The 25,590-nt window shown below is 39.0% G+C and overlaps 1 protein-coding gene across 1 annotated transcript; it reads left to right on the top strand.

The window, feature by feature from the left end:
• Positions 1 to 271: 271 nt before the first annotated feature.
• On the top strand, positions 272 to 19,557 carry LOC140149646 (sushi, von Willebrand factor type A, EGF and pentraxin domain-containing protein 1-like). The gene is made up of 15 exons (XM_072171725.1): positions 272 to 506; positions 1,405 to 1,590; positions 2,092 to 2,283; positions 3,384 to 3,587; positions 4,930 to 5,541; positions 6,789 to 6,944; positions 7,257 to 7,418; positions 8,548 to 8,709; positions 9,833 to 9,994; positions 14,274 to 14,483; positions 15,370 to 15,582; positions 16,420 to 16,599; positions 17,255 to 17,761; positions 17,996 to 18,114; positions 19,096 to 19,557. The coding sequence occupies exons 1-14, from the start codon at positions 272 to 274 to the stop codon at positions 18,103 to 18,105; spliced, it is 3,291 nt and encodes a 1,096-aa protein (XP_072027826.1). The 3' UTR covers positions 18,106 to 18,114; positions 19,096 to 19,557.
• Positions 19,558 to 25,590: the final 6,033 nt, after the last annotated feature.

Here is a 25,590-nt window from a genome sequence, read left to right as displayed (position 1 = left end):
CTTTGTTGTGAATTTGGAAATACCGTTGATACATGTATGATTTGATCCGGGCATCGTTGACGCTGTAGGTGGATTTGCTCAATGTTCATATCTTAAACGTGATCAGCGTGAGAATTACGTTACACTTATGTTTTTAATTACACTTCTGTTTTCCTTCCCTTTTGTTGCCATTCAATGGTCGTTATGGGCGGACATTGGAAAATCGGGATCTATTATTACGTAGGATTACTTCCATTCAACGGAGTTATAGGCAATTTGTTGATATGCTATAATGCACGCATCTTTTTATACATTCGATGTATTCTATCCTACAGTGATCAGCTGTGACTCTCTACAAGAGGTTTTCCCAGCTTATCATTCAGGCTGTAACAAGGCTCCTGGAACAGATCCAATTGGTGCATCTTGTCAATGGTACTGCGGAACTGGTTATTTTCACAGTGGTGGTTCAAATGTTTCAACTTGTCAACCGGATGGTACATGGGATTACACAGATTTTACTTGTGAAGGTAAGTAAGTAATAATTCTCATCGGGCTGAGTGATATCCTGGAGTCTTTTGTTCAAAATCGTTATTACTCCAAGGGTTGGTTTGTACAAGCACGCCTTTGTATGAAATAAGTTCATAAACCCGAAAGAGTAATATGTGGTGCGATCAAGCAAAAGCAGTCTGAACTCGGAAATATTAAATTTGTTGTTCCTTATAGGATAGTAAAAAGCATATACAAATCTGGATTTTGCAGAAAAACAGTTCCAAAGATATGAGCATTTAAAGAGTTTCCAAAAGAAGAAGAAACAAAAGGAAATATTTCCTTTGTGTGGCTATATCTCAAAATCAATATTTCCGAGTTCTGACTGATTTTGCTTGATCGCATCACATATTCCGAAATGTCGTTTGTGCGGCAATCACAATAATTGAGATCATTAGGCTAAAAATATTACACGAGTCGTTGGTTCGCACTCCGAACAAAATACACACAATGACCCTTCGGAGAAAAAAAAATCATCTTCGGTCTAAACGGCATGATATACAGGTTAGATGTTATTCTCATTATGTTTGGGAAACTGATTGTCCACTATGTTAACGCGTCATTGAACACGAGATAGATTCCTCTCAGCTGAAATAAGAGGATCACACTTTCATTGAGGTGTCAGGCGGATCTGAAAGTCCTGTTACACCACCTCCCTTGGTCCAGTACAAGAGACGTCCTATCTGTCCAAGTCTATAACCCCATCATCAAGCCCGGTCATCAAGTCACAAGACCCCAGTGCACCCCGCAAGTCACGTGACTAACGTTAGTGATACACTTTAATTCCACTGCTGTGGAGACGACCCGGTGTGACGAATCATCAACTTAGTATTTTGTTGAAAGAACTGTCTAAAATGCTACTCACCATACTCTTTCCAGCAATTACGTGCTCAACTTTGACAGCAACTTCGCCAGCTGTTCTTGAATGCAGTGGATCAGAGGGTCAATACTCATTCGGGACATCTTGCCAGTGGAGCTGTGATTCTGGATATCGTGGCATTGGCTCGGATATATCAACGTGTCTGGCAGATGGAACGTGGGACAAGCAGGACTTCGTGTGTGAAGGTAATAACCCGTATGTTTTTAAAATAGTTACTATTAATTATGGATATTTTCTGGGGTTTATGACTAAGCCTACTAATTCTAATTTCGTGACAAAATAATATCAGGCTTATCGCCCGGGGTATATCGGTTGTATTATAGTGGTTACCAAGATGTCCATGACAATTCCTAAATTCTCATTTACCCTATTAAAATGTTTCGTCTAGATGGCATGAACAAAAACATGACAGGTTGATCCAGAAACCATGTACATTTTTGCTTCTAGAATCCAAACTGCTGGAGCAATTAAGCTCAAAACATGGAATAAGTATATTTGAGTGAAGTGTATTATGTAAGGTAGGAAACACCATGTGTCTCAATCCAATCAACCACCTTTTTCTTTCAATTACGAGACTGCCAATACATGCCACTCAATGTCCATAATAATAAAAAGATTGCCATAAAGGGTGTTTTAATAATTTCAGTTTTGTAGTTTTGTATCATAATTTTCAACATCATTTGCAGAGATAACATGTGCCTCGTTGGTAGAACCGCATCCATCATATCATACTGGCTGCAATAAACCACCTGATGGCACGGATGAGGTCGGTGCTTCTTGTCAATGGCATTGCAGGAGTGGATTCTATGGTACTGGAACAAACACTTCTACTTGTCTACCAGATGGAACTTGGGATAATGCAAACTACAGCTGTCAAGGTAGGCATTAGTTTCCACCAACGGAATTATTTTGATTTCTATTCTAGCGTTTGACACACTTCCCTAGTCTTTGAACAGTGTTTACCCTTTTACCAAAACAAGTTTATTGTCGTGAAGATGTGTTTTTATATACTACAAGGATATTATTTCGTATAGCTTCAAAATCTTTGCCACATTGCAGCACTGAAAATTCTATTGAAGCAGGTTCCAGTATTTTGAACATCATATCTATAGAGTAGTAACAATGCGCAATGTCATGTCATGTCATGCGGTACGTATTCACAAGAAACCTGGAACAATTACAATGCAATATTTGCACTTGTCAAATGTTGACAATCTCACTTCGTGGGGCATGCTACATACACTAAATTAATGAGTTCATATTAACAACGATTTGATTTATTATTAAAGCCACATCATACTAGGCAATCGCAAGGACGGTAGCGATTTTATTTCTTTTTGTGACGTAACTTCCGTCGCTATTCATGCTATTAGAAAATCGATTGCCGATATAATGCTGGTTTCATACTTTCCTGCCGCTCTGACGATATATCGATCACTCCACCGCTTTGCCCAAGCGATGTTGTCGGAGTTCAATTCAGGTCAACTCGGGAGCGGTGCCGCTCTGACGTATGCGAACATGATTTGATTTTCTGACACCTGGTGGCAGCGCCGTTGATGCCGGAGGGACCGTCGTCGTCCCTGCCGTCGTCACACCTGGTGGCAGCGCCGTTGTTGCTGGAGGGACCGTCGTCGTCCCGGCCGTCGTCACACCTGGTGGCAACAATGGCTTTCATTGCCATGCCGCTTGCAGAAAAGTGCAAGCGACACGATGAAGCATCTTGCCGCTCATGGGCAAGCGGCAGAAAGTATGAAACCAGCACAAGTCGCTAGCAAACCCTACCGTCAAATAGCAACCCGTTGACTTGAAGGCAACTTTGTCGCTACGTTGCTAGCGACAACTGGACTACCAGCGTTTGATTACTAACTGTTTTTAAAAATCGCACGCTGCGACTGCTAGTATCTTTTTAAAAAGGCACTTGTAACCTGATAGCCTCCTGATGGTACACATTTTATATTCATTGATTTATCTTTTTCAGTTGTACAATGTGAACCGCTGGATATTCCAAATAACGGCGCTATGGTTTGTGATATAACAGCCAATGTGAAATTCTGTTATATCAACTGTCGAGATGATTTTGATATCCCAAGAAGTGTGAGTCGCGATGACGATTTCCAACAACCATACGTGTGCCGAAACGGAGATTGGGAGAATTCCGAGTACAAAGTACCCGATTGTGAAGGTAAGGTCACTACCATGTTTAACCAGCAAAGTTCGTCAACTTTTTGAGGCGTGCACCCTCACTCACCCCTTCAAGTTGGGTTCTGATTGGCTGATTGAATTATGTCATGAAACACTGATGCACTGAATTCACCCATACAAAAATGTCCTCGTATCGTTCCTTCAAACATTGAACAAAGTAGGGAAACGACCAATCGGAATTCGAGAAATCATTGACCTAATGACGACACGGAAACTGCGTCAGCCACAATATTTTAGAATTCAATCTAGTTTCAAATTTCGACCCTGGCTTCTGGCTGAGATTACCTACAACAATGATCCAATCCTTTCCACATAGCCGCGCCCAGTGGAAAGAATTGCGCCCAGTGGAAAGAATTGGTAAGAAATCACTGTAACATATCATTCATATCATTTTCTGAACCGTAGCTTCTCTTATGGATATGGCCACTCATGTGCCAAATAATTGTGATGAGGTAACTTCATATTACAATTTTTAAAACTCTATATAGGCTATTTAGTGCATTTGTAGGTTTTAAAGATCTCTTTATACGATTAGTAATAATAAAATAATAAAACTGCATTTATTCACGCTTTCTGAATACTCAGATTCCTCAAAGCGCGCCACGGGTCGATATGCTGCCAAGCTCCAAAGGGCAGCGCAAGTTGACCTCAATGCTGAGTGTGACAGACAACAGACCCGGGCTGATCCCCTGCTCTTTACGAAAAAGGCCTGCAACTTTTACATGTCCAGATATTGCACTTCTGGTACATGGGACCACCATTTTATGTGACTCTCCGAACCACGGCATGCTATGCACCCACTGTGGTGTCTGCAGGTTTAGGGCCACAATGAGTGGGATAGAGGATAAATGAGAAAGCTCATGATCTTACAACCTTCCGACCTATAGCCTAGCACACCAAACTACATGACCACCCTCTACCTCTAGGCTAACACTGTAGCCTTCTACAGGGTGGACTTAGGGTGACCACCATTCCCCTTCTCCTCTGTTCATCCGCCAGTGGACTGCCGTTGACTTTGGAGGTCGTAACTCATCCGCCTTCACTACCGATGCTAACTGCTGGTGCTAGCTCGCTAGATCCGCCGTTGGTCTTCGCCATGACCCTGGCCAGGGAGGCTAAGAGGGTACCCAGTGCTTGCCCAGGGCACTGCCCCCAAGTCTATGGAAAGGGGAGGGGTGACTCACTGTCCCTCCATGGGCTGCCTTAAAAAGGGTCCCATGCCGTGCGCGGAAATTGTACTTGAATATTTCAAGATTATTTTGCACAATGTTTTTCGTTTTATTCTTAGCTTAAAGTGTTGATAATTTTTTTTTTTTTTAAAGGCACCAGAAGACCATCACATTTGCTTGGCTCTGTCGATCTTTACTACTATTCCGATGCCCCATGCAATGGCGAAAACATCATACAAGAAATAGAGGCCAACTTTGAAGCCCTCATTCTCGATTCAATTTATTCGACGGAATATTGTGAAGGAGGTTGTGGTGTGAAAAATGTTGAAGTGTTTTGTGGAAGCAGAAGGCGACGAAATGCCGAAAGTAACATCAATTGGAGAATGCATGGTAAAACTACCATAAAAGATCAGAAGCGCCTAGATGCTCTACTTCGTCATACCATGCGTCAAAAGGGAAGCAAGACCAAGCAAGTGAAGAGAAATAGTCCATACGAATTTACGGTGTCTTTTGACATCACAATGACATTTAACCCGGATCCAGACTCTGATTTGGTCGATGCATCGTGGGACGCGGTTGATAATTTGTATTATATGATGGATGAGTTGTACGTAATGGCGGAAAATGATCAACTAGTTCCTGACGTTGATGGTATGGAGATAGACACCCGACTACAGGATGGTTACCCTATAAATTATTGGGATGATGAAGTGTCTCCAGAGTGTGATCCTGGATACGTAGAAGCCACTGGATCTTTACTCTGCAGTAAGTATCTCAATATTTGTCACTCGATTTTGTTACATAATCATAACAGAAAGAGCACAAATCACTGTCCTTAACTTGACTTATTTTCCTTATTTCTTAAAGTCGCATTGGGTATGTTTCATGTTGCACTTCAGCATACAGACAAATACTAGATCGCTATCAACCATCCGTACATGACCCATGAAATGGCTTAGGCTATTCGCCGAGCGGTTGATGAGCGTCGTTGGACAAACGTTTCAAATGGACAAATCATCAAAATATTCAGAAAATCTTTCCTGCCATGTAATCAAATGTGTAACCAACGCAATCTATTCCGTGTCCATGGCAATGATTACGCTATTTAACAATTTTCGTCATTTTTACCCAAAAATGTCACATAACTAGCAATTTATTTCAAAATATATGGAGTAGAAACATCATATCTGGTGTGAAGAATACATTATACATGGATATTAATAATTATAATATCTATGCACAAAATCATCACTTAATCCAATATATTTCATTTATGGTGAAAATGCCATTTCATGGAGATATTTATCCAGTTTTTGTGCATCTGAAACATCTGTCCTACAGAACCGTTAAATAGAGCACTTTTGGCTGCATGGCCTCCATACTGGATGCCCTCATCATCCAGTCAATATAATGCAAAATAAGGGTTCATAGTTATTTTGGATTCACCTGTATGAGAAAGCCACGACATGTAGTATGTATAGTGGGAACTCCAATTGAATGAACGCAGCTTTCAACAGCGTGACGATTTTGTGCGTACACTACGCGATGTACGCCAGCGTGTGCGACTGTGCGTGAGTAACGCGGAAGTGAATCCAACCATGCCAACACACTCGTGATTGGTTAGCATTGTATCCAAGGTCGTGCAATCGTGTTGTAATTTGAAATACGCGATATACGATCGCGGTTGGATCGAGTACAGCAGCTGAAAGCTGCGTTCATTCAATTGGAATTCCTACTATAGTGCGTAAAGCATTCTTTGACATACATTGTAAGTAAAATTAATTACTTGAGAATAGCTCCTGCATCGCCTAAAGCAAAGTGTCCGAACTATAAGAATGAGTTTTGTCCTCATTGCTTAGCATTTTATTATAAAGGTTACCAGTACAATTCTTGTAAGTAAATATGTATGTGGTTGTCTGATCATATGTATTGCTCGTATAAATAGTGTTATATATAATTTCCTAATTTATATTGTAGATTTTTGTTCTTAATTTATTGTACTTTGTATGTAGCTGCCTGTTTTCTAGGAACGTACAATGTAAATGGTGGATGTGAAGGATGCCCAATCGGGACATACCAAGACGAGAAAGCTCAAATAGAGTGCAAACTTTGCCCAGAAGGAATGTCAACTCTTCGCACTGGCTCTCAAAATATAACGGATTGCAAGAGTAAGGAGCTTGTACTATAATGTTTGATTACCCAGTTCAGACTCCTCACAAATAAAAGGGAGTTGAAGGGGTACTTCTTCGTTAATACATAATTACCTTATCCAACTCCTTATAAATTGCCTCAGTAATTGATACACCTCGACGCATAATAATGCTCGATGGGACATTTACAAACAATTTAAGTTGTGTGACTGGGATATATAAAACATAGTAGGCCTATACATTTCTTTAGTTTAAAACTGGATAAAGTTTCTGTATTAGATTCGTATAGGTAAGCTTACCTTTTCTTTTTCCTTGTTTTGAACTCATTAGCAATATGTCACCCCGGGCAGTATTCTACAACAGGCTTAGCACCATGCACCGAGTGCTCCGTAGGATCTTACCAACCTCTCACAAGAAGCACTGAGTGTATTCTATGTCCAGATGGTCAGAGCACTGTTCAAAGTGGATGTCAGTCACAAGATAATTGCGAAGGTAGTTATATTGCTTTTGTGATTCGATGCCCGTATGTTAATACAAAGATACTGTAATTCGGCAAGAGAAACGAATATTAAAAATGACAAGTGCCATCGTTGATGATGAAAAAACATTAATACCACATACCAGAATAATTCAATCCCAAAATTTCGTCAGGTGTTCCTGCGTTTCGGCAATCCACATTGCCGAAGGTCAGGTTTTCCTGCGGTGTTCCTGCGGTGTTCCTGCGGGTGTTCAGGTGTTCCTGCGTTTCGGCAATCCACATTTATTTTACAGATTAGGGGATATTTAACACGTAGACAACTGCAGTTGCATTTTCCTATACACAATACACAGTGCTCTCACCAGTGAGGTGTGACCTCTACAAACAGTGTATGTTAGAGGTATATGGCATTTCCTAGTTAACGTCACTGTGTAAAAAATAACCGGTCAATATTTGTTGTACTCTCTGAAATTCTAGGAAATATAGTTTTGTAACATGTCCTAAATGTTTAGCTAATTTAGATATTTGGAAATATTCGCACTTTGGTGTGTTAGTAAGTAGGGCACGGCATGGCAAAATTCCGTGTAAATCGAATGCAAGTTTTAGTGACTATCACTCACTTGTAGACCGCTCTCTTCCGAAGGGCATTAAAGCTGTCAATCAAGAATAATGTATACATTACTTGTAGGCTAAAAACTGAGTATGTGGGGCATCTGCAAATGTTCTTACCTCCCTGATATGTAAATGACAGATAACAGCAAAACAGGTCCCATATCTGTCCATAACTTTGGTCAGTGCAGCGAGTCAACGGATTACAAGTGGGTGATTATTGATTGGCAAGTGCCATATTTGGGCATAAGTGCAGTCCACCATTCAATGTGGATGATAGACTAGACTGTATCGATTGATTTTGCTGGAGTAGTTTCCTGTTAACCAGGTTTAGGTACTGCAAAGGTCGAATCATGTTTGCTGTGCAGTATAACTGCACTATGTTTGTCAAGTGGAAATCGCGAAGGGGCGCATACTCTTATGGCACATAATACATCAGGGAATATTACACATCCACCTTTACACACCTACCCCATCATTGTTATTCGCTTCGAATAGTTCCCATTTCACCTTTCCACACATTATTAATGGCAGATATGTGTTTACCTGGAGAGATTTCATCAACTGGTGTCGTTCCGTGCACTGCTTGCTCACGTGGTTCTTACCAGCCTGATCAGATGGCGACGGAATGCTTAGCCTGCCCAGTAGGTCAAAATACCACTCAGGAGGGCTCACAATTTCTATCGGATTGTAAAGGTTCGTATTTGTTTTTTCTTTATTCCAAGATCAGTTTCGGGAACAAATTATTGTTTTTCCATAGGAGAAATCATGCCGAAGTGTATCGCTTGCATGCACCAGGAGCGTAACTGACTGAGGCTTGAATATGTGATTCAATATTGTAGCTGACAAGGGTACTTTTCAATGTGTTTTGGTCAAATAATTATGTCAACACGTACTTGACAGCTAATTGACCTTTCCGGTTAATCTCATAATTCTTTGCGGTTAGACCTGAGATGTCGTCATTTGATGTCACACCGATGTGCACATTGTTGAGCGAACATCGTTACTACGCATTTGAAAGCAGTAAAGTGTGCAATAATGGTGTGCGCGTTGGCGTGATGAAATCTCAGATCTAAACAAAGAATTATGGGATTTTTGACAAATGTCAATAATTGGTACAAGCGAATGTCACTTTCTGTAAAGCTGGACTGAAAAAGGTCACCTGATGTAATTGATTTCCCATCTGTGTCACATACTAACTATATTTAACTACCCCTGGCTGTTTGACAAACTAGTAAACTGGTTATCTCAGGAATATAGAGAATTCCGTTGGGACCTTTAAAGCTGTCAAGAAGAATTTACCTTTTTCGGTATATCCCATAATGCGCACACAGTGGCGTAGCTGCCGGGGCTGGCAAAAATTGCCTATTTGGGCCCCCGCCCCCTAGTGCAAGGAAAAAGGAGGGAGAAAGAGGACAAAAGAGAGGAGAGAGAGGGATAGGAGGGGCAGAGAGATGGGGAATCCATACGATATGCAATACCATACGATTATTATCAATAAGCCTGGCAAAAATTGTCTATTTGGGCCCCCCCCCCCCAAGTGCAGGGAAATTTGGTGGATTTGGGCCTCGCTCCATACAGGCTTGCCCCCCCCTGGAAAAAATCCCAGCTACGCCGCTGTGCGCACATCGTTAGCGATTACCGTTACTGCGCAGATCACAGCCGGTGAACGGCGATATGCGCCTCTGCGTGACGTATAGAGGCCCCATAGAGGCCCAATCGCAACGACTTATGGGATTTACCGTAGAGGTCAATAGGCTAGAACTTAAAAGGACCAGTAACATAATGAAACTTTTCATATATTTTTTATTGAAATCAGAGCAATGTTTACCGGGATTCTGGTCTAGCACTGGTCTAACTCCTTGCTCTGAATGTGAAATCAACTCATACCAAACTGAATCGGGTCAAACTGAATGCACATCATGTCCAGATAATACTGGCACCATTGAGACTGGTGCAAACAGTGCAAGCCAATGTGTGGGTAAGTGTCATCATGCAAATCCTGGCGATACACAATGCACCAGTTTTAGTATTTTCTCTAACTGCAACATGCAACCAGGGAAGCCCCTTTTCCTTGACAAAATAGTGACCCATTTATCTATAATAAATTACTGAGTTTGGCGAATTGGTAAGGCTAAAAACTTCTACGTTTTACACTATTTCGGAAAACGGATTTTTGCGTTGCGTAGAGTAAGGTTGTCCGCACCCCAATAAAACGTCCAATTTTGTTTTTGTTTACGTTAAGGGTGTCAAATTGTGTTAATTAGTTTCAAAGGCAGGGCAAAGGCAGTGGCAGCACACCTGCATGCCAACACAATACACTAATGTTGACATAGCCTGAATTAGGCCTTCTATCCTGTCATTGGTGTGAGGATATTATGCCTGTAGTCTCAACTATTACATGACACAGTAGAAGCAACTATTACATGACACAGTAGAAACCCAATTAACATCTATTGTTTATTCAACTAATTGATCAACATTAGCATGTATTCTGTGTTTTTATGGAGTGAAGGACAAATTAATCAGGGTTTGCCAAACCACACCATGAATAGGCCTATTCTGCTTTGTGGTAGTACTACAGGGTGTCCCCCAAAAAGAGGCCCCTCATTGCGCCCTCTTTTCTCCTATTTCTGAAAAGTTGATCAAACATATTTTGGTATGTAAGGAAACCATGAGTCGTTAGCTTTAATAAACCAAAACAATTATATCAATTGGCTCACAACTTTTGAAGATATGCTCTTTTAAAGAAATGTGCCCGTTTTCACTCTGTCCACGGAGAAGGTTTGGCTACTTCAAAGATTGAAAAGGAGTACACATACCAAGCATGAATATCAAACATTCCTCAATGATAACTTTATAAAATAACTTTATTTATGGAATGTGCCTTACCGGTGGGTTTATGGGCAATGAATTTTGTCAATAATGTCATTAATTTGTAGGTAAAATGGATGCTGAATGGTACTTCTTTTGCTTTACTTACAATTACTTATTTTTTCTTGGTTATTTATGCATTTTTGTTTTATTATGTTTCTTACTTTCTTACTTTGTTGTTTCTTGCTTAGTTTTTTTATTTACAACATAAATCATTTCTCTTTGTAAGATAATAGGTAGCCCTAAAAGGCTGTTTGGTTTGTCTTTGGTTCTTCTGAAGTGAGTTTACTGTGCTGCTCTGTCCTCTACCTGGTTGCCTCCTTGGCGAATACAGGTTTCAGCCCTGGTCCTCATTGCATCAATTGCGTTGAGTACCATCCTTGTGCGCCGGATACTTGCGAATGCATTCAGTAATACGTTTGCGAAGATCTTGGATTTTGCCACAAAGGAAAAAAATCAAGTGGTGTGAGGTCTGGTGATCGTGCAGGTCACTCCACAGCATGAGCCATCCCAACCACTCTGTTTGCTATCCGTGGACAGAGTGAAAAACGGGTACCTTTATTAAAAAGGGCATATCAAATGTGCCCCACCATATGACACATGACCATGCAATATATGACGAAATATTAGAGTGCAATATATTTGTTTACAATTTATTGTAGACCTTTTCCATTATCCCAGCAAACATACATTTTACAGTAAAAGTTTTAAATGCCGGGTTATATCAAGGGTAAACGGTTTAAAAACATTCATAAAGTATTTTTGAAAACGTGATGTATTTAACTGTTGATAAAACATTTTGCAAAAATGTTTGTTCAATATATTTTACAACATCGTTTATAAAAACATATTCATGATCTTTATATAACCCTACATTTAAATTAAAAATTAAAACGTTTCGAATGAAAATTTTAAGAACATTTTGTTTGTGTTTGTTGATATTGTTGTGTAAAAATTATCATGACGAATAAGAAGATATAATCGCAATGTATAATATCTATAATAAATTACTGAGTTTGGCGAATTGGTAAGGCTAAAAACTTCTACGTTTTACACTATTTCGGAAAACGGATTTTTGCGTTGCGTAGAGTAAGGTTGTCCGCACCCCAATAAAACGTCCAATTTTGTTTTTGTTTACGTTAAGGGTGTCAAATTGTGTTAATTAGTTTCAAAGGCAGGGCAAAGGCAGTGGCAGCACACCTGCATGCCAACACAATACACTAATGTTGACATAGCCTGAATTAGGCCTTCTATCCTGTCATTGGTGTGAGGATATTATGCCTGTAGTCTCAACTATTACATGACACAGTAGAAGCAACTATTACATGACACAGTAGAAACCCAATTAACATCTATTGTTTATTCAACTAATTGATCAACATTAGCATGTATTCTGTGTTTTTATGGAGTGAAGGACAAATTAATCAGGGTTTGCCAAACCACACCATGAATAGGCCTATTCTGCTTTGTGGTAGTACTACAGGGTGTCCCCCCAAAAAAGAGGCCCCTCATTGCGCCCTCTTTTTCTCCTATTTCTGAAAAGTTGATCAAACATATTTTGGTATGTAAGGAAACCATGAGTCGTTAGCTTTAATAAACCAAAACAATTATATCAATTGGCTCACAACTTTTGAAGATATGCTCTTTTAAAGAAATGTGCCCGTTTTTCACTCTGTCCACGGAGAAGGTTTGGCTACTTCAAAGATTGAAAAGGAGTACACATACCAAGCATGAATATCAAACATTCCTCAATGATAACTTTATAAAATAACTTTATTTATGGAATGTGCCTTACCGGTGGGTTTATGGGCAATGAATTTTGTCAATAATGTCATTAATTTGTAGGTAAAATGGATGCTGAATGGTACTTCTTTTGCTTTACTTACAATTACTTATTTTTCTTGGTTATTTATGCATTTTTGTTTTATTATGTTTCTTACTTTCTTACTTTGTTGTTTCTTGCTTAGTTTTTTATTTACAACATAAATCATTTCTCTTTGTAAGATAATAGGTAGCCCTAAAAGGCTGTTTGGTTTGTCTTTGGTTCTTCTGAAGTGAGTTTACTGTGCTGCTCTGTCCTCTACCTGGTTGCCTCCTTGGCGAATACAGGTTTCAGCCCTGGTCCTCATTGCATCAATTGCGTTGAGTACCATCCTTGTGCGCCGGATACTTGCGAATGCATTCAGTAATACGTTTGCGAAGATCTTGGATTTTGCCACAAAGGAAAAAATCAAGTGGTGTGAGGTCTGGTGATCGTGCAGGTCACTCCACAGCATGAGCCATCCCAACCACTCTGTTTGCTATCCGTGGACAGAGTGAAAAACGGGTACCTTTATTAAAAAGGGCATATCTTAAAAAGTTGTGATCCGATTGAAATAATTGTTTTGGTTTATTAAAGCTAACGATTAAAAGTTTCTTTACATACCAAAATATATTTAATCAACTTTTCAGAAATAGGAGAAAAAGAGGGCGCAATGAGGGGCCTTTTTTTTTGGGACACCCTGTATGTTTAATGTTATCAGCATAATGTATGATCAGGTATGATTCCGGGGTATGATCATAACTTTATATGAAATAGAGTGTAAGGAAATGTGAATAAAATTGTTTCAGCTGCACAGTGGTGTAGCCAGGACTTTTTCAGAGAGAGAGAGAGAGGGGGGGCCGAGGCAAATGTCATGGGGGGATTGTCACAAATGGGCTAAAGAGTACGACAAATTTATCCAAAATGGGCTAACAAATAAAAAGTACAACAAATGCATAGAAATCTAAAATATCAGATCAGCCAGCAGGCCACAGGGGGCCAAGAGGGATGTGAATAAAATTGTGTTCATCTGCTCAGTGATGTAGCCAGGACTTTTGCAGGAGGCGGGGGCAGCCCAGGGCAGCAAGGTACATTTCAAGGTGGGGGACAAACTTGGATGAAAATGATTTAAAAAAATGAGCTAAAAGGTACAACAAATTTGTCCAAAATGGGCTAAAAAGTACCGTAGAAACAAATCCATAAAAATCTTAAATATCAGAGCGACCAGCATCCCACAGGAGCAAGACATGATCTAATTGCAATTTCAAGCCATTGATATATATGGAAAAGATACTAAATATTATACTTCTAAGTTCTAAATGATAATCTCCTCTCATACCATTAATCACATTAAATAAAACATTTACATGTACACAAAATGTACAAAATTTACCAACCGCGAAAGACCCTGACCGCGAGAGACGGGTGACCGCTAGTAGTATTAATAACTACCGCAGCATCTGCAGTATCAAAATAGTTCGTTTTATTATGTAGATCAGTAAATTATAAGAATAAATTTATCTTCAGTTACAGCCTTAATGATATTTTAAACCAATGTATGGTTTTTATTCTTGGTTATACTCAGTTACCCATTGCAGTGCTTTACCAGTGGATGAATTTACCAATGAGGTTTCTGTACGGTGCACAGATTCAAATAGTGTTGGGAGTAGTTGCACATTTTTGTGTCAAGAAGGCTATGAAATGACGGGTATCAGTGAACATGGCGAAACATTGGTGTGTCTAGGGGACGGAACGTGGAATATAAATGTTACATCCTTTGAACCAATATGTGAAGGTAAGTATTTAGGTACCACATCCAATTTGGTCTTATAGAACTATTGGTGCCCGGTTAATTAGGTACCGATGACTCTTAACATCACTCCATTGTCCAAATTAACCACAATATACATATTCAATACCTTTATTCAATTTAGCTTCGGAAACAGTGAAACAAATGAGCTTTATCTGCAGTGTGGAGTATGAGATATGATCACGACCATTTAGTGTTTTTTAAATATCAAATTATATGAAATAGTAGAAGAACGTGATTGCAGCAGTAGCATGTATATAGTTTTATCAAGTTCTAGCCAATATTATTATAAGCATAACATGTCGGATCGAGCTTATCCGGTATGGATGTTACAAGCCTTAGATGCTGAACAGAGAACTTATACCATGTATACGGGTAAAATCGCAATTATGTTCGAAATCAAAGTAAGCTTATAATTATAATATGAAATATTCAAGATCATATTAAAGTTAAAAGACGGGATGATGAACAACACTCGGTTTTATCATAGCTAAAGGTTAGGGATTACACTTTTAACTTGGTTGGAACAGTAATTTCCTTTAATTTTGAAGAGAATTCCGGTGAAAATTGTAGAATTTTACCCAAATTTACGAGGGCGCGCTCACAATATGACGTCATGATGATAGCGACATTATGTGGGAATATGTTTATATTAATTTTGGTATCACTCACTGGAGGAGAGAGGGGCCATAGCTATACATTGGTACAAATATTACGGTATATGACGTTTAATATATAAAATGAGGGGGTTGCAACAACTAAACCTACTAAAATAAACCACAAGGACTCTACACCAGTTTTATTATTCAAAAATCTATGAATCTTTTAAAGTTTATTGTAATTGTAACAAAACGTTTTGTATTATTCCAAGTCAAATCTTGCGAGACAGCCTTTCCACCATTACCAGCTCATGCCCGCGTGGATACAAGATACCCGTGTTCTAACCAGTATGGGAGTAGCTGTAAGATAGTATGCGAAGACAGGACTGTACTACGAGGAAGTAGTCAAGCCACATGTGATTATGACTCTGTGACAGAGCAAACATATTGGTCATGGGACCAAGAACCTTACTGTCTAGGAAAGGGTAAGCTTTACGATGAGTCTCTTATTCTCGATTAAACTAATCAAAGTACTATATAAGATGCGGATGGAATTGGAAGGGGATTGATTGAGGTTTGTTTGAAATTGTACATTGCCCGGGTACATTGATGCAAAATCACCCTGAACGTGCACGTGGTTATTCGCCCCTAACAGCCTAACAGGGAAGAACATTGTGGATCACACGACTGAATCTCTTGATACGTTACGTTTTCGGGTTACGTTATGTCCAAGCTGACATTGCGAGAAGCCACATTCCCTTATGTAAAGCCACGTTCCCTTATGTTTACGAGTTATGAATACGTCATACGGTACTCGTAGAAACAAAATTGGTTGTCTCAAAATTCGTACGTCAATTCCCAACGCTCGTAACTCTAGCCCTACTATAGGGCCTTTTAAACACACTATATCCGAGAACCGCTAAAACCTACTAATCGCTCCACCCGAATTTCTGGGGAATAGCAGTCACAGGGTTTAGCCAGGTTTTATGATATAGCATGGTTTTGGATCACCACAGTCAAAAGGCCCTATACTAGTGGGGAATAGCAGTCACAGGGTTTAGCAGTTCTCTGGATATAGCCAGGTTTTATGATATAGCATGGTACCACGTACAGTCAAAACGTCCTATACTAGTAGGGCTACTTAACTCTAGGTATAAAAAATAACAGCAACAAGAAAGATATTTGCATATTCGAATACAAAATTAACTATTGTAACAGTAAACATGTTCCATTCTTTTCTAAAATAGTGCTTTTAAACTTTAATTTACAAACAAATAACATTTATCACTTTATATATCCATTTTGTTCTTTTTTATTATCAGATCAAACCTGCCCATCGCTACCTAGACCCCAAAACGGTTTTTGGTCTTGCAATCAACGCGGATCTGTTTGCAATTTACGATGTCTTGAAGGAAAAGATGTCAGAAAGAGTGAAGAAACTCAATACATCTGTTCGAATGGAGTGTGGGCGCCTTCTGTGTCATCAGTTATTGCATGCAAACGTAAGGATATGCACATACAATTTGCATAATTTAAAGGCAGCGTACGGTATACGCTCATAGTAATAAAAATTTTGAAAAAGTTTTTGAAAAAAAAGCAATCATTTCCATTGCTAACAATGTCGTTGCGGTTTTCTTGTACTGCGGAACCCGAGTTAACTACAAACCCACCCATTATTTATACTGACTGGTATAGGGCGATGTTATCGAATTGCTTACAGTAGTGCACAGACGACGAAGACCATTCCAAGAGACTTTTTTACGCTGGCATATTCAAATATAGTGGGTTCACTCTCGAATCTCAACGGATTTATGTAGAATAAAAACATTGCTGCATACCATATCAAAATTGATTAATTTCATGTTAAACAAATGGCGACAGGTGACATCAAAATGTAATGCCCCCCGACAGTTTTAGTATTGGCCACTTATCACACTCGACGAATTTCGGAAGGTCATTTACGGATTCTCTCGGGACGGTTATAGTGATATAGTTTTCAGCTGTATGTAGAAAATAATCACGATATGTTATGTGTTGACTTTTCTTTAGATTGGAGATTGGAGTAGTGTTTCATCAGGGATACTAACACATCAATATTAATAATTCTGTTATTAGCAAATATTAAAAGTCGTCCTTTTTCTCACTGCTATTTATTAGAAACAACACCAGGAAAGGACATCAAACAGACCAATGATGCCAATTTCAACAGTGTAGATAACTGCACTGACGTGGAGGTCCTACAACGTATTCGAGAGGGAGTTGTTACGTATTTGAATTCGACATTTTTTGGCGAAACTTGTCAAGATAAATGTGTCGTTCAGGATGTTGAAGTTTCCTGCGAGGAGAATACGGAATCTGACCGTCGCCGCCGCCGTCGTCGCAAGCGCCAGGAACCACCAAATGTGTTCAAAATGGAGGTTTGTTTTACTCTCAAGAAAAAAGTGAATGAAACAGCCACCAACGACGATATCGCCGACGACGTGGAAGCAATATCCTTTATAACACAGAAGATATCCAGGGAAATACAAGATGGCACCTTCAATGCCTACATCGGGGGCATGTCTATCGCGTCCATACCTGTGAATGGCAGCCCATTGGAGACTGGAGAGATAGTACAGACGTGTCCTGGCGGGTATTCAAAAGCTGCGTCTACGTTGACATGTAGTAAGTCTCACTTTTTGTGATGTTCCTGTATATAATAGACTGGATTTTTGATATAAAAGTTTGCGTAAAAGCTTCGGGCATGCTGAATTGAATACATTTATTGTCTGCCAAGCTGTATTTGAGCCCCATCACCTTAAAAAGAGAACCCAAAGATCTTCTTACAAAATGTAACGTTTTGCGACTCTGCTGTGCTGGTGACAAACTAAATGTTGCCGTAAATGGTTTATTTTGCAGTTGCTTGTGACGTGAATACCTATGAAACTAATGGCGAATGTCACTCCTGTCCTTCCAACCAGTACCAACCACAGGAGGGCCAGACGTCATGTATAGTGCCACAAAATTAGGCTTAAATGGTAGGCAATATAAAAAATTTCCCACGAATGATTACTAAACACCTCAAATAAAGTCCGCATTTATATAACCCGTCATAATATTATATGCATTTAAACCTGATCTTGTTTATGACAATTTGATTGATAAGGTCGTGTACAGAATCTTGCTAGCTCTAATTTGAACCAAATTTGCTGTTGCCAAATGGGGGGGTCCATACAATCACCCCCCAATGTTGATGCCTGTATGTGGATTTCTGACTAAATTAACCTCATATTTGGCAATTTTAGCCCCAAAAGTGCAATTTTTGAGCGCTTCGTGCGAATTTATCCCACTTTTGCACCATATTTCATCAGTTTAGCTTCTATATATATGACAATATTTTAATCGCGCTTCGCGCGCATTTGTACCATTAACTTATTCTGTCGCAAAAAGGTGATGGGTTCACTTTACTTCAAGAACTTTTTTCCAACCCCCATTCCCCATGTCAAGAACTGAGCTCTAGAACTGTTTCAACTGAGTTTTAACAAGTTGCTTTCTACCATCCAAGACACCATGGTACATAAAATTAAAAGAAATGCTTTAAAAGATTCGTGGAAGCATGTTTTCAGATTTTATTTAAACAGTAAAGATCATAAAAATGACTCTGACATCTACAGAGGTCAGTCACCAGGCTATTGTCAGAAGCCTTAGTCGGATGTTCCTCGGCCCATTATGCGTTTTAAAACTATTACACAGGTCGGAACAAAATGGCCATGCGTGGCCGTTGAAGAACAAATGGATTCGGCCTACCATCATGGCGAAAACATAGTGTTGCCCAATTTTAGGGGGATGTGTCCCCGTCCCCCGCTTCCGCCATTTATGGAAGCTTATGGAACTAAATGCTCCACGACCAGATCGTATGTTCAGAGTCGGAAAAAAATTCTGCTTTGGAATTTGTTTTTACCATGTTTTCCTCTTATATAATTAAAATGTTTCTTTTCCTTTCTCTTTCTTCTTTACAGGAAACACAACAAAGTTAATAAGAGGAACGTCGGTTTAATATTAATTATGAAATTAATGAAAAAAAATAGAAACCTTGTTCTGCGGGCCCGACCCACCTGAAGTTTGTAAAAATTGTTAAAATATTTTCAACGTTTCTGCACAAAAGAATACCGACATAAAGTAAAGTCATGGTAAATTATTGGTAAAAACTCGATATGAGTAAATCCCAGTAAACACAATATGTTTTTAACGTTATAAATATATTACAAATGCGTTTTAATTTTGGTCAAAACGTTTTAATAGTATTTAAATGTCGGGTTATGTAAAGGTCATGAAAACAATTTTAAAACGTATTATATGAAAAAACGTTACAACAACATCAATTTTACAAATGTTGTCTAAATGTTATTGTAAAATATTTTGGCAAACATTTGTGCAAAATATTTGGTCAACTCTTAAAAACATTATGTTATGTTAGAATGTTTTGTCTCAAGTTTTCTAAAATATTTTAATACATTTTATATAACCCGACAAGTTATTCTGAAAAAGGTTTCGTGTTTGATGTGGTGTCCAGTGGCGGCGCTACGGGGGATGGGGTCAAATCCCCAGACAGAAGCTCTTCCCCCAATTGCCCTCCCCTGAAAAATTGAAAAAGAGGGGTGAAAAGCCACTTTTTAGCCCAAATTAGGTGAAAATGCCCCCCAGTCGGAGGCCCTGCCCCCTCCCCCCCCCCAGAAAAAATTCTGGCGCCGCCACTGGTGGTGTCCCGTAGGAAGGTTTCTTGTCTGTATACACAGAGTTCGCAATGCTGCATAGACCTAGCGCTACTTACCAGAAAAATATACCGATGTTTAGAAGAATATAATTATTATAATTATATTAATTAAATTACACCTAAAAATATTGTCTATGTTGGTCACTTGCAGTGTCAATTGCATTCATATTCATTTATTATAAATCCAGAGTAATTCTACTTACATTGCGCTTTTTCTGATATCATACCGAACTTGTGATTTGCTCAGAAACGCTCATGTGAAGTCAATGGAGCGACGTCAAGTGTGTAAGCTTGATAAACGGGTTTCTGACCAGCTTCCCTGTTTTGTTTATAAGACAAAAAGTGTAATTCATTAAGCAAACTTAATTTTATTATCTATTCCAGCTCCAGTGACACCACATTAATTTCGCTGGATCATAATTGTAATAGGTATTAGCATTTTACTTTACAAATCAATTAACGTGGTTGTAGTGCTATAGTTTTCATGCCCCTCCAGTGAGCATCTTACACAGACAATTCGCATGAAGTGTCACTGGAACAGATAATATTCACATATCATAAAGACAATAAGGTACGTTTAAGTAATACGTTGTGCTAATTGTTTGCTGCTTAGAGCGTAGTCAGGGTGCGTAAATAATAAGCTGTTAAAATCAGCCCGTAAAAGTAAATTTGTAGGGATTAGGTTCTCTCACTTTTTGCATGTAAGCAATATTTTTACGAAAACGTTTAGCAATTCGGCCCACCAACCCGCAAAATATCATGGCTTCGCATCTGAGTACTAACATGCTTTTTTTTTAGATGTTTTGTTTTTTGTTTAGGATGCGTAACTCTATTTCTTACTGTAAAGGTTTTTCCGAACATTGCTTTCAGCTGCAATTTTGGTTGAGATGTTAAGGAAATAATAATGTAGGTCTAATAAACAGTGGGTAATTTGTTATTCATAACCTCATTAATAAACGCGATGCGTGCGATCCAATCATATTTTATTATTTGCGAAAACGCGAACGCAAATCGAGGTCATTAATATCTCACAATTGACCGCAAAATGCGTAATTGTTCCAATGTCGCACACAATTGACTTCTGCGTGCGCGGTATTGTGCGTCCAACAAACTGCGCGCGCGCTGGCTGCCGTATTTGGATTGCGCGCTACCATATTTGCACAGATTGTGATACGCACTTTTGTTATTGGTCGTTCTGTTTTAGCCTGATCGATTTTTGGCAAGGGAAGATGTAAAATCATCTATTTTTATAAACTTTTGAGCAAAATTTTGTGTTATTTTGTAAGGTGAAGAGATTAAAGTGACGGTTATGAATGAGGTTAATAACTTTGCATCGGTAATATGTCGGGCATTGTGAAAAATCTAAACATTTTGCTTTGGACCTCGGAATATCCCTCGGGGCTACGCCCTCGGGATATTCCTCGGTTCCAAAGGCAAAATGTTTAGATTTTTCACAATGCCTCCAAATAACCGATGCGCAGTTATTAACCTCTAATTCATAACCTCATTAATAAACGCGATGCGTGCGATCCAATTACATTTAGTTATTTGTGAAAACGCGAACGCAAATCGAGGTCATTAATATCTCACAATTGACCGCAAAATGCGTAATTGTCCCAATGTCGCACACAATTGACCGGCGTTTGCGTGTTGTTTTGCGTCGAACAAACTTCGCGCGCGCTGGCTGCCGTATTTGGATTGCGCGATACCATATTTGCACAGATTGTGATACGCACTTTTGTTATTGGTCGTCATGTTTTAGCCTGATCGATTTTTGGAAAGGGAAGATGTAAAAATCATCTATTTTTATAAACTTTTGAGCAAAATTTTGTGTTATTTTGTAAGGTGAAGAGATTAAAGTGACGGTTATGAATGAGGTTAATAACTTTGCATCGGTAATATGTCGGGCATTGTGAAAAATCTAAACATTTTGCTTTGGACCTCGGAATATCCCTCGGTTCCAAAGGCAAAATGTTTAGATTTTTCACAATGCCCTCCAAATAACCGATGCGCAGTTATTAACCTCTAAATAAAAAATAAATAATTCGTTTGTGTATCAGCACAAGAAAATTGTATATATCGAGTTTTTCTTGCCTCGTCTAGATCGTCCGTCTTAGCCGTGTACACCCAGGTAACACACAAATGTTTTGAAACCGATATAAACTTGTTTGGTTTTGGTCAAAACGTTTTTTAAAATAACATATAAAGGTCATGAAAACATTTTGGAAACGTTTTGAATGGAATAAACTACAACAATATTTAGAAAAATATCAAACAATGTTTTAATAACATTTAAATGTTGGGTTATATAAAGGTCATGATCAGTGTTGGAGGACTTGGGACTCGGACTCGGACTCGAGTCCGGACTCGAGTCCTTTTTTCAAGGACTCGGACTCGGACTTGGACTCGGGAGCTAAGGACTCGGACTCGGACATGGACTCGGACCCCAAGGACTCGGGGACTCGGCTCCGAGTCCTCCTCGAGTCCGGCAAAATAGGGTCTTTTTAGGTCTTTTATTTTCGTTCATTGAAAACTTCCTCTTATGCTTGATGATCAATGATCACAACACGTGATTTGCATGCAAATAAATTTAGTTTGTAAATAAAATTACAACCAAAAAGCAAGATTGCTTTCAGTTACATTTTTAATTGGTTAAATGGATTTTAATCATAATCGTTTGTTTTGACTTGACTGCTTTGTTAGACGCAAGACTAGAATGTAGGCCTACATGAATAATAATACTCTGGGGCATTAAAGTTAAATTTTGGTAGGGGTGTGCGGTGCCGAACTTTGGGAACTAAGAACTGATTTGGGGACAAAATAGGGGCTTAATGAACTGAAATTTCAACATTTTTGTGGAAGTCTGTGAACTAAAAATTGGGCGAATTATAGGCTTTGGAGCTAACAAATTTAAAATGTTTCCAAATTTGAGCTAAACATGCTAAAGAGCTACAATTTTCAGAGTGTTCGGCTTAATGAACTGGAGCATGATGCAAATGTGGGTCTTAAGGAACTGTCAGAGAGCCTGAAAAGGGACCCTTGACCGCCGCACATACCCGTACCACCTTTACATGTGAGTGACCCCTCCCCCACCCCCGGAATTATACTGCATAGGCCTACAGATCCAACACCCCTTCGTTTGGCACCTGCAGTTTGGTAGTGACGTCATATTTTGATTGTCATATTGCATCTTTTGCCTCTTTAAAACATAAGCCTAAGTTACTGTGAGTCTGTGATTATACTCTGTTTCAAGGCCCGGGGGGAGGAGCACTCCCATATATTGACAAACGTCATGTGCCCATGAAATGACCCCATTATTTTTGGCAAACCCTACACCCAAATTACACCGTTTTTTTCAGTAGCCTACACCGAATGACCCTGTTTTTTGAACAATTAGTCCTCACAATTGAAATCCCCCCCCCCCCCGGTTTCAAGGTATGCTACCTAAGGGGCTTTAGAAGCAAGAATTATAAGCATGGGGGGGGGAAGGAATTTTTGGCCGATCGAAAGGGAGGGTGGAAGCAATTTTTGGCAAACCAAGAGGGGGAACAAGCAATATTTGGCACATATGGAGCACCTTTGAAATAAAATGCTCTAAAAGGCTTATAGAAAACAGTACGGAAACACCTACATATGCAAATTACCCTGCTCGCTGCGCTTGCAACATGTATCTAAATTGGGATCCCAAAAATGGCATGTGCAAAGGGGGGTGCAAAGATTTTTGGCAGGCCGGGAAGGGGGGGGGGCGATTTTTGGCAGGCCGAGAGGGGATAAGCATTTTTTGCAATTTCACCCCTCCCCGGGCTCCGCATAATTATTGCACAGTCCCAAAACAATACTAGGCATGCTAGGGGGACTAGCAAATTATGTATTTACAAGAAAAAATTATAGAACTAAAATTCTGGTTAAGTATAGGTCTACATTGATAAAGTATTGGTGAAAAACCTGGGGCTTGAATTTGATACATAAGGACTCGGACTCGGACTCGGACTCGAACATTGAGGACTCGGACTCGGACTCGGACATCAGAAATTGGCAGGGACTCGGACTCGGACTTGGACTCGGACACCAAGGACTCGGACTCGGACTCGGACTCGGATGACGAGGACTCGACTACAACACTGGTCATGATAACGTTTTATATGAAAAACGTACTACAACAACATTTTTAAAATGTCAAAATGCTATTGCAAATTTTTTTGGCAAACAGTTTAACAGAATGTTTTGTCAATACTTAAATAGCATTAAGAATGTGTTACATTCAGTTTTCTGGGCGACTATATAATAAACAAGAACTGTCCTTAAATAAGACAAAACCACGGATGAAAAATATATTCCACAATTTTGCGTTGATAAGTGTCTGGAGTGCTGGTAATTTGTTTTGTGTATTGCATTTACCAGGTGGAAAATAGCAGTGTTTGTTGGGAAATATACAGGTATCTACTGGTAAATACCACCAAGGAAATACTGGGGTTATCGCAAAATGCTCAAGAATGTTATAATCATGTTGAAAGCTGAATTTAATGAAAATGTGTGCTAAATACATCTAATTCATAAATGAATGGAAATCACATCCACCAAGTTTCAATTGACCTCAAATGACCTTGACATGACCTTGAACATTTTTGGCGCATGACCTTGACCTGACCTTGAACATGTGTGGGCAACAATTACTGAGTATAGATTGTTGGATTGTCATGGAACTTGATGGATGTGATCATCATTGAGCAGCAAAAACGTCATCTGAGGTCAATTGAATATAATTTAGATAGTTGGATTGTGATTATTATACATTGTACGGTGGATGTGATCTCCATTGAACTTTATGATACAATTATGTATTAAATGTATTTAGCACACACCAGTACATTCTGCTTTCAAGGCGAACATTCTTGAGTAGTTCACACGTTATTTCCCAGCATGTTATTCAATGGTAATATTTACCAATAAACACCGGTATTTCCCACTTATTCCACACGCAAAACAAAGCATTCATTGATCTTTAAAGAAGTCCGCCTGATCCGAAATGCCATGCCACCCCCCCCCCAAAAAAATCCAATGATGCGCACCTAGTCAGAATATTTCCAACACTTCCCCCAGCAAACACTAAAACGTTTTAAACAAGTTATATTTTGGGATTTGGTTTAGGTAAAAAAGTTTTAATAACATTAAGTGTCGGGTTATATAAAGGGCATGAAAACGTATTAAAAGGTTTTGCATGAAAAAACACTACAACAATATGTTTAAAATGTTTCCAACTATTTATTTTTTGCAAACAGTTTTTGCCAAATATTTTGTCAACACTTAAAAAACATTATGTTAAAATATTTGCAGTAGGCTATCAAAAATGTTTTAATGTTATGAAAACCTTTTATGCCCTTTATATACTCTTTATAACCCGACATTTATGTAATTGGCAGTATTCATTTAAGCTTTACGATGCGGACATCGGGATGAAATATGGAAATTACACAAGAGTCACGACATGATTTTAACGTTTCTTCAATTGGTAGTCTTATTAACTTACTAATATCTCCAGATATTAACTCCTTTGTTCTTTAAATACTCTACTTCTTGAAGATTTCTTTCATTTAGTTCCGTAAAACGTTATCGAAACCTCTCACATGGGCGCAGCCATTTTCATCAGAAGTTCCCATCATGCATTGGATCAAAAACAAAGTGGGCCGCGGGATAATTTAAAAGGCTAAGTCAAACATAAACAATGATCACTAGATTTGGA

Source organism: Amphiura filiformis, chromosome 4 (genome assembly GCF_039555335.1).
Source record: "Amphiura filiformis chromosome 4, Afil_fr2py, whole genome shotgun sequence".
Classification (NCBI taxonomy): Eukaryota; Metazoa; Echinodermata; class Ophiuroidea; order Amphilepidida; family Amphiuridae; genus Amphiura; species Amphiura filiformis.
Note: the sequence above shows the minus strand (reverse complement) of the source record. Positions and strands in the feature narration are given on the sequence as shown.